This window comes from Chironomus tepperi, unplaced genomic scaffold (assembly GCF_022539635.2).
Source record: "Chironomus tepperi strain 1889 unplaced genomic scaffold, CSIRO-AGI_Ctep_v1 contig_123, whole genome shotgun sequence".
Classification (NCBI taxonomy): Eukaryota; Metazoa; Arthropoda; class Insecta; order Diptera; family Chironomidae; genus Chironomus; species Chironomus tepperi.
Genome location: NW_027226245.1, coordinates 2184932 through 2195829, shown reverse-complemented (window position 1 = coordinate 2195829; position 10898 = coordinate 2184932). Strand labels below are relative to the sequence as shown.

Sequence of the window (10898 nt, the reverse complement as noted above, 5' to 3'; positions counted from 1 at the left end):
TGTGCCTTAATGTTTCAGCATGTGATTTCTGATGTGCTACTGGATGTTGGCTTAGTGATATTGGACGTTATTTCAATTTATTTTTCAGCATTCATGTTAAATTCATTCAATCATCAATTTAAGTTTAAAAAAAGTTATTATACATGACTAAAATCACTTAAAAATTAATTAAAGTGAAAATTTTCGATCAAAGTAAGCCGGCGTAAGAAAACGGTCATAAAAAATTCAAAATTTTTCTTGTAAAGTCACTAAATTTAAAATTTTCTCCTGATTTCCGTTAATTCTGTGTATGCTGACAAAAAAGACACTAAAATAAACAATACTTAGTGTAATTAATCAGGAGGAAAGCATAGAAATTCCGTAAATAAAGAGTAAATAAATACCGATTTTTTGCATCTCACGTGAAGTTAGCAGCTGTTAAAAGTTTTCGCATCACTTTCTTCGCGTCTAAAAAGCGCTTTTTTGTCAGAGTAAAATACAAAATCAACTTTTATTTTTCTCTTCTTTTTGACAAAAGAATTTATTAAACATTGCAAAAATCAATTAATTAACCAGTCAAATTTCACTATATTGTGCACGGCGGAACCGATTAACTTGTAATTAGTAGTGTGAGACATACAATTTTTATAGAATTAGAAGGAAAAAGCTCGAAAAAATGATTGAAAAAATGGAGACTGAAGAAAATGAAACTCCAGGTAGGAAAATTTTTAATTATTTTACGTGAAATACTGTCGCAAAATGTATAACGACTGTATAATATCGTTAATAAGCCTTTATTAAACAGAAATAAAGTAAAGTTTTCTTTGTTACACATTTATTAACTAGATATTACTCCCTCTGACCAAAATATGGAGGATGAATTGCGAAGCGAAGCAACGTTTCAATTAAGAATTGAAAATTTCAGTAAAATGTCTGAGACTATCCTATCGGAAGCACATTATGTGAGAGGATTGCCATGGAAAATAATGGCAATGCCAAGATCATCAAATGATAAGGACAAAAGTTTAGGATTTTTTCTTCAATGTAATGCTGAGTGTGATTCAAACTGGAACTGTTCAGCTACAGCTGATCTTCGTCTATTGAGTTTTAAGAAGGATATACAACCGGTTTCACGTAAAATTAAACATGTATTTTACAATAAAGAAAATGATTGGGGATTTTCAACATTTCAATCATTTACCGACATTCTGGATGCAGAGAAGGGATATATACAGAATGATACAATCATTCTCGAGGTACATGTACAGGCTGAGGCACCGCACAATGCATATTGGGACTCAAAGAAATTAACAGGATATGTTGGCCTTAAGAATCAGGGAGCAACGTGTTATATGAATTCTCTGTTACAGACACTCTACTTCACAAATGAACTCAGAAAAGCCGTCTATAAAATGCCGACAGAGGCTGATGATAGCAGTAAATCTGTTGCACTTGCTCTGCAGAGGGTATTTCATGACCTTCAATTTTCCAATAAACCAGTTGGAACTAAAAAACTCACAAAGAGTTTCGGTTGGGAGACATTAGATTCGTTTATGCAGCATGATGTTCAGGAATTTCTTCGTGTCCTGCTTGATAAGCTTGAGATCAAAATGAAAGGTAAAATTTATAACTTTATGTTATTATGCAATATAACATTTATTTTTTAATATGTTCACAGGAACTTCCATTGAAGGAACAATACCGAAGTTGTTTGCTGGCAAAATGATATCGTATATAAAGTGCAAGCACGTCAGCTATAAGAGCACTAAAACAGAAACATTTTATGATATTCAATTAAATATTAAAGGAAAGAAGAACGTATACGAGTCTTTTGAAGATTACGTATCGACGGAAATACTTGATGATGAGAATAAATATGATGCAGGCGAATATGGATTACAGAAAGCCGAAAAGGGTGTGATTTTTGCATCATTTCCTCCCGTTTTGCATTTACACTTGCTTAGATTTCAATACGATCCAATGACTAATAATTCAGTCAAGTTTAACGATCGTTTTGAATTTCAAGAGAAAATCAATTTGGATAAGTATCTTGAGAAGCCTGAAGAGACACCAGCAAATTATATCCTTCATGCTGTACTTGTTCATTCAGGAGATAATCATGGAGGTCATTATGTAGTCTTTATTAATCCACGAGGTGACGGTAGTTGGTGTAAATTTGATGATGACGTTGTATCGGCCGTACCAAAAACAGCATCAATCGATCAAAATTATGGTGGTACTGAAGACGATTTTATGCTTAATGTACGAAACTGTACAAATGCTTATATGTTAGTCTATGTGCGCGAGTCAGGTATGAAGACAATTCTTCAGGATATCACAGAAGAGGATATACCATCGGAACTGAATGAAAAGTTGAATGAGGAGAAGCGTTTAGAATTAGCAAAGAGAAAGGAGCGTAATGAAGCATCAAATTATGTTAACGTTAATGTGATCCTTGAAGATTATTTTGATGGTCATCATGCAAATGACTTATTTAATCCCGAAATTGCACATTATAGATGTTTTAAAGTCAAACAGAATTCAACATTACACGATTTGGTCTCATTGATACAAAATACATTTAAGGTGCCACCACAAAAAATGCGATTATGGTCATTCTCCTATTTAGGACATGGCGGTGGACAAATGTATCATCATAATTCAGCATCTGGAAATTTATTGTCCAATGGATTGTTCCATGTTGACATCACTGATCCTGATGCATTAAATAATCCAATTACATATTTGTCGCGTGATCATAATCCATGGACTGTTTATTTAGAAATGCCACCGCCCGATAATGAATGTGTATCATTGCCACCATATGCACCAAATGTTCACATTCTTGTATTCTTCAAATATTATGATCCAGTTAATAAAAATTTAACATATGTTGGCTCACGTATTGTCGTACATGATGAAAAATTGACAGATTTGGCACCGGAATTAAATAAGTTAATTGGAACTCCATCAGATACGTCACTTGATTTTTATAAAATTAAAGCAAAAGTTGATCAAAACATGCAAATATCCTCAATTGCTAAAAATGGTGAAATATTAATTTTTGAACGTAGTGAGAAATTACCTAATCTGGAACTACCGACATATGCTGACTACTATAACGATCTACAATATCGTGTTGATGTTACATTCGTCGATAAAAATATTCAAAATGATAATGGATTTACTATTGAATTATCATGTAATTCTACTTATGATCAAATGGCTAAGGTATGTACTGAGATTCTTAATATTGTTGGATATATGACGTAGTACTCTAAATTTATCACTAATTTTGATTATGACTCAATTTTATCATACGCAAAATGACTCGGATTGATATTTAATCCAGCAAGATTAAAACTTTAATCCAGGATTTATTTTAATCCTTTCTTTGTCTTGATACATTGTGTCTTCAAAATAAGATGCACAAATCAGACACAGAGGCTGCAACAAAAAAAAAATTGCTGAATCATTGCCAAACCATATCCTCTTAAAATAAATTTTCTTCGATCGTTCAAGTCTGATCTGATAAAAATGCATCTGGACTCAGCTCATTTTAGTGCTAATTGTGGATTCAGTGATCTAATTTTGACTTGTGACTTCATATTATAATTTGATTTATTAAAGAATTTTCTCTATCTTTTTTGTAGGCCGTTGGACAGCGAATTAATGTAGATCCATATGAGATTCAATTCTTCAAGAGCATTAACTACAAAGATACACCAGGTCCAGCAATTCCAGGATCATTTGATGGACAACTTAAGGAATTATTCCATCAAGGTAAATCGAAAAATAGCAAAAGAATCTTATACTATCAAAGACTATCAATGAACATCAACGATTTGGAAGATAAGAAACCATTTAAATGCATGTTTGTATTGCCGAATATGAAAGACATGAAGGAAGTGACATTATATCCACACAAGAATGGAACTGTAAAGACGTTATTAGAAGAAGCAGCAAAGGTTGTTAAATTTAGTGAGAACAGTACCCGACAATTGCGCATTTGTGAGCAACACAATTCAAAGCTTCTATGGCCAAGTCCACCCGATACGACATCGTTAGATAAATTACAAATTTATAGCGAGTCAGCAAGTCAAACATCAACGCAAAAGTTTTTGCGCATTGAAGAAATTCCAATGGATGAGATGAATCTTGATGATCAAGTTGAGGCATTAGTTCCGGTAATTCATTTCCATAAGAACCTCTTCACAACATATGGTGTACCGTTATTGATTAAAATATGCGATCAAGAGACATATAAAGATGTAAAAAATCGAATTCAAAAGAAATTAAGTATATCACAGTACGAGTGGGAGAAATATAAATTGGCAATTATTCAAAATAAATCAGCTAATCCAGTTGATGATAACGATAAGGTAGTACTGGAGAAGTTCCAAGGACCTGAAGAGGGTCAACGTTGCTTTTTAGGACTAGATCATGCAAATAAGAGCGCTTATCCAACAACTAAATTAAATATCTTTGAAAAGTCGATCAAGATTTACAACTAAACACAAAAAAAGGAAACGGATACGATTGGAGATGATTAATTATTTTACATTCAAGCACCATCCGAAATGAAAAAAAAAAGCAGCATCTTCTTATATTATTATAAAAAAATCTTTTTTTTTTAAATTAATTTCGTTATTTTTATTATTTCACATTTCGTAAATTATCCATGGTGAATACTGCTTAATGCGTGTGAAAAAATTAAAAATTTGCATGCACTTCCCTCCAAAATTTCGGTTCCTTTTTTTCTAATTAACTACCTTTTCGTCGTTATTAATGAAATCAATTATTCAATTTATTATTTTTTTATACTTTTTTTTATTATGAACAGAAATCAAATTAGGGATTTGTAGAGAATTTTTTTTAAAAAAAGAAATATGTGAAAAAAAAAATCGATAAAAAATTGTTTTCAATTTAATATTTTTTTTTTTTTTTTGAAAATGATTATGAAGTGACAACTTTGACGGGGAATAAATGATGAATTGTGAAATAAATGAGTAATTAGACATCGTTAAATAATGCGAGAAGAAACAAAACACACACACAGAATTATGAAGATTATTGTTATAATTTTATTAAGGGAAGGGTGAGATTTAAGATTTTTGTCTTTAAAAGTTTAGATAAGGCACGAAGAAGTGCTTGAAAAGGATAAGTGTGATGTGAAGGTGATTGATTAATTTTAATATTTAGTGTAATAAGGATTCATTCTGAAGATCATTAATGTTGTGGCTATTGTAAAGATAATCTTAAGGCTTAATGTTCTGACTGTCTGTTTTTGTGACCCTATATTAAGCTGATAAGACTTAACTATCCAAATATTAAGTCCAGTGCAGTTACAACTTTGAAACAAAATAAACATCTTCAAGTCAGGATCGTTCAAGCACCTAAAATGTGATCTAAGAAATCACAGCTGTTAAATTGAATTTATAGTCTTACTAAATATTCATTACTGATAGGATCAACCAGAAAAGTTCATTTTTTCCAATCAACAAGGCTTCCCTAAAATAGTTCATGAAATTTCAAAAATTTCGAACTATTTCCTACGTCATTAAAGCACATTTTTATTGATAATCTAGCATTTAAGTTGATCCTATTCAGTTGGCCTTTCTGGCTTCATAGAACTAACTTGATTCTGTCAATTTCCTGTCGATTTGACTGATTATATTATCTTAAACCCCGAAAATGCTGGAATGAATTACAATAAAGCTTAAAATTACCGTCAATCATCTTTGCAAAGTCAGTTAAAAGTATTCAGTATGAAGATGAGAAAGGAACTTAAAGCTCATTCATCCATAAAGTTTTATATATAAAAAATGATGAAAATTGATAAATTAAATTTTAACGAAAAAAAATAATAATAATTATAGCAGTGAGCGAGAATGAGACAGTGAATATTTTCTAGGACATGTGGAGTTACAACAAAAAACATTAATTTTTTTTAATTTCTGATTTTTAAAAAATACAGATTTTTACTGCGTTAATCAATGAGTTCATTTACATAATTTAAATTAAAAAAAAAATACATAAAAAATAATTATTTCTTTTTTGCCTAAAAAATAACAAATTTTCATTCATTATCAAATTATGAGAAGCAAAGGATATTGATAAAAAAAAAAAATATTCTAAATAGCTTTTGTTTTATCTGACAAAATAAATGCCTATTTTAACAGAAAACACAGTAAAGAACAGAAGAATTCCTGTGAATTTAATGTTGTATCAAAAATTGAGAAGAAGTGAAAAATAAAATATTCTTAACTATAGTTTCTAGGATTTTAATGTAGCTTAGTCAAAATCTGATAAAAAATTGCAGAACATTACTGATAGGATCAACCAGAAATATATCTTTATCGCATTTGTTGCAATAATCTTGATCATCGCAGATTCTGTTACAGATTCAGCGATTGATGAATCACAGATTCACGAATTTTGAGTCAAATTTGTGTTTTACCTAGGACAAAGGCCTTGAAGACAAGATGACGACTGTTTTAACGAAGAATAATGAAATTTGCTGCAATGTGCCGATCAGAATGGGATTTTATGATTTTTACAAAATTTGATGCATTCCATATCAAACAACCATCGATTCCTTTCAGGCTGGTAAAAGAATATTTTATTAAATTTTTTTATATTTTTCATTAAATACACAACCATTTAATAGGTTTCATAAATTAATATACGATATTATACACACTCAAATAATTTTTCAGCCACTCAATTAATGGCTCATAAAATTCAAGCAGAGCAGCTGCTGATATTTTCTCCATTCCCGTTAAATCCTTTAAAATTGTTTTAAATGTCGCTTCACTTCCGTTTTTCAATGCTTTCCTAGAAAAAAAGTAAAAGTTGAAAAGAATAAATTAATTAAATCGTTTACGTTAAATGGATGTTTCGCGTAAAAAATTATAAAGGTCATCAATTGAGTTTGTAAATTAAAATTGATGCATCCATGCGGCTGAATCATATAAAAATGGAAGTTATGAAAACAAAGTTGCTAAATTAAATTCTCATTTGCGAGAACAACTGTTGGTCCACACATGATTTCATTACTCCAGGACTATAGACGTAAAATATTCTCGAAATCAATTTTAAAAAATTATTGGATATTCGGTCTAATTATAGCGATACGCTGCGACAGTTCTTATTTTATCGTCATCAAATGGCTTGAAACGTTGCGAATCCTTTTAATATCTACAACTCTCTAAGGAATAATGATTGAAAAGCTCTGATGGGAATCGAACCCACGTACTCTCTAAAGTTATGGTTGCATGTCCAATCTAATGACTAGTTCAGTCTTGTCAGTGCAACGGCACACCTCGGTGGTAGGCCACGATCGAAACCGCACGACATGTGGTACATGATAATTCCAAAACAAATCTGCGATACACCATAGAACCTCGGCACACAATATGGACAGCACTGGTCTGCCTACTTTAGAAACTAAGACATATCAAGAAAGGAGTGACTGAGAGCCACAACTAGGACGCGGATCAACATCAAGTGTTGTAAAGTAGCTTTAAGTGCATGTGCTGTTCGTAGCATGACTGACCTACACTTGTCTATAACCACATTAAACAGACATGATCCCGTTCTAAGCTGATACAAAAACAATACTAATGGAACTGTCAATATAACATCATTAACATCAAAAAGCTTTTGTATAACTTACTTTAACAATTTTCCAGCTCTTCGTGATCCATAAATATCACATTTATGAAGTGGCATGCTCAACGTCTCGTTTCCCTTCACCTTTCCGTAAACCGTAACTTCACACAATCCCCTGAAAATCTGATATTGCAAAATATTAGCGAAGAAATACCTCGCATATGGCACATTGGCAGCAAAGTGAAATTTTGCAGCAACATCAAACAACTGATGACGATTAATGTCAACATTTGGCGGTTCAATACGTTGAATTTTCCTCGTCAATTCCCAAAAGTAATCGTTTGAATTTTCCATATCAATACGTTCAGCAAATAAGTCATAACGAAATGATTCGAAAACATATCCGAATGGTATTTCTGGGACTTTCATTAGTGCCATAATCAACAATTGATGAAGGTCATAGGTAGATGGAATTTGATTTGTTGGAAAAAGCATTGAGTCATCAATCAGCTTGAGTCGATTCAAATGCATGGGCGTCATGAATCCGAGAAATACGGAATCACCAATTGTCTCTTGAATGACTGTATTACCTGTCCGGAATGGTGCTAGTTTATTTTGTGACATCATGTATTGTTCAACATGTCCCATTTCATGCGTTATTACGTATAAATCATAAAGACGTTCATAGCCGCAAACAACAACACGATAATCATCATCCTTAAACATATTTGCAGCCGTTCCATGACAACTCATGTTGATGTCACTAGATATATAACTTTTGTCCCAAAAATCCCTCGACATTCGACTAAGTCCGAGTGAGGTATAAAAATCTTCAATTTTTTTAACAGCATCACTTGACGTCCACTTCCGATCCCTCAATGATTCATCGATGTTCCATTTGTCACTGAATATTGTCGGCTCTATGTAATCCTTTAATAAATGATACCAATTTGCATTCCATCCGAGAAAATGTGCTGGAATGTTTTGATTACGTTTGTCAATTGATTTGAAACTTTTCTCCAGTATTGATTTGACAAAGGCATGCAACATGTTGTAGAATGGTTGTATTTCAGTCCATATATCATACATTAAATCTTCAACTTCATCAATCTCCATTTCATGTTGCCACATCATACCGATATTGGAGATGTCAGACTTTTGTGCACCATTGTTCATTGTTTTAATCAATTTTGAATAGAGCTCTCGAATGTTTGGTCCAATGGACTGTCTCCATACCTCCCAAATCCAATAATTTATCAATTCAACATTTTGCTTACAATCGAGTGTATTCTTTGGGGTAACTGCTGAATAATCTGTGAAATAAAAAGGTTTTAAAGTAAACAATTGGACAGTGATGAGTTTTATGGCAAGAGACTTGATATAGATGCTCGGGGAAAAAGGTTTAAAAATAATTAATTTGTTTTTAATGTGAGTTTTTCCATATGCCTGTGTCTATGACGTGGAAATGGAAATTTTTGGAATAGAATTTCAATGTCAAGCTTGTTGAATACACAATGGACGTCATTCAATTAATTTGTATTTTAAAATTGAAGTTTTTGATGTTCTATGAATCATGGTTTAGTTTGGATCAAAGCTGCAATTTGACTTGAGTTAATTGGAAACAGATACATTGTAAGTCGGACAATGTAAGGATTCCATATGGATTGTATCACCTACTTAAGCAGATGATCTTGCAATATGTTAAGTAGATCCTGTTAAACAACAGCTAGTTATCCGAACAGGACATCGTGACAAAGCAGAAAAGTAAAAGGATAGTCTTGAAGCTGCCATAACTGCACCGTGACAGAAGATTTCGTCCCATTGTGCTGCTCGGGTAAATTCAGAAGCCAAACAAATTAATCAACTTTAAACCTTCACTCAAATAATTTCTCCATAAGTTCCTAGTTTAGGTCAGCCTTGTCCAAAGCTTTTTGTGTCACGCCACACCTTGGTGGTATGCCACGACATGCAGTTCATGACATTTCCAAATTTCGACAGCACACTGATGTGTCGCGGACAACAATTTGGACAACACTGCTATAGCTCACCATTTTCCATAAGTTTTTCCAACTGTGGCTCTCCTGAATAGCATTTTAGTTCCATTTGACTAACTTTTGCATCCAAAAATACAATTTGTCCAGCTCGATTGAATGAAAGCTTCTTTAAGACATTACCACTTTCAACATATGTAAAGTTCCACAAATCCATTGCATTTGAACAGATATCCATGATGTTCGGAATGCAGATTTTTGTGTTTGTGTAGATGTATTGGATTTGACTTGAAGTTTCTAGGAGTTCTCTGTGGATATACAATAAGGAACAAAGATCTTCAGCATGATCACTTTCATCACCAAAAGCTTTAATAAAGCTTCAGGCATGAAAAAATTAAATCCCAACCTTTGCTCCAGAGGATCATCAAACTTTACTCCACTGCACATCAACTCATAAAGCCTTCGTTGTGTATCAAGCAATTCATCATTCATAACTGCCATCTGCTTACATTTCCGGTTTATAAATCGCAGCCTTTCACCAGCAACATCCTCAAGCTCAACCTGCTTGTTAATATTTGATGGATTCATTCTGTTGAGTTAAAAAGGAAACGATTAAGTGATTAATTTACGTCCACAAAGACATAACGCACAATGAATCCCATGCCAATTCCGCTACACGATGATTATAATCAGTTAAATCCTTGTCGAGTGTCAAGAAAAAGAATTCAAAATTTTTGACTGCATCAATTGCGGTTCCTTCACAAAATAAAAAGCTCACAATGAGGACTTTTAGCCATGACCATTGCATTGTTAACAACACGACACTTAAAAGCCAACTGAAAAGTCTGTTTGGAAAGTTACAATCAGGAAAGGAAAGAAACACAGTCATTTTGTGTGATTTGCGCAGATGAAAATCGCTGTTTAATTATGTTTGTTATCACAACAAAAGTCCAGGTAAGTAGGTGGAAAAAAAGTCACTTTTTTTTTGGATATAAATCTATGACTTGATAAGGAACTGTGATCAAGTATTTCATATCAGTGTTATGATTTAGTGCTTGGTGAAAATTAATAGACAATCGAGTAATATGCTGACATGCGAGCGATAAGATAATGAATTGGAATGGATTTATAATTATTATGTTGTGATTCCGGGGGGTAAATGAAGGAATTAAGTTAATTTTTGGAATGTTTGTATGAAAATACCTTTAATTAGATAAGTGTTATCTGAAGCGAAACAATTAGTCACTAAGACACCTCTGTTGCGCAGCATTGACACTGCGACGTAAACATAAAACGTAAGCAACACATCAAGGC

At 32.6% G+C, this 10898-nt stretch overlaps 2 protein-coding genes across 2 annotated transcripts; one reads left to right on the top strand and one right to left on the bottom strand.

Moving 5' to 3' along the window:
- The first annotated feature begins 446 nt into the window (after nt 1–446).
- On the top strand, nt 447–6251 carry Usp7 (Ubiquitin-specific protease 7). The gene is made up of 4 exons (XM_070636235.1): nt 447–695; nt 826–1596; nt 1658–3210; nt 3633–6251. The coding sequence occupies exons 1-4, from the start codon at nt 656–658 to the stop codon at nt 4491–4493; spliced, it is 3225 nt and encodes a 1074-aa protein (XP_070492336.1). The 5' UTR covers nt 447–655; the 3' UTR covers nt 4494–6251.
- Nucleotides 6252–6589: 338 nt separating this feature from the next.
- LOC139087483 (angiotensin-converting enzyme-like) lies at nt 6590–10401 on the bottom strand. The gene is made up of 5 exons (XM_070636306.1): nt 10235–10401; nt 9991–10173; nt 9642–9892; nt 7658–8906; nt 6590–6816 (listed from the first exon to the last, which is right to left on the bottom strand). Exons 1-5 carry the CDS (start codon nt 10390–10392, stop codon nt 6660–6662), a joined length of 1998 nt encoding a protein of 665 aa, XP_070492407.1. The 5' UTR covers nt 10393–10401; the 3' UTR covers nt 6590–6659.
- Between the last annotated feature and the right edge of the window lie 497 nt (nt 10402–10898).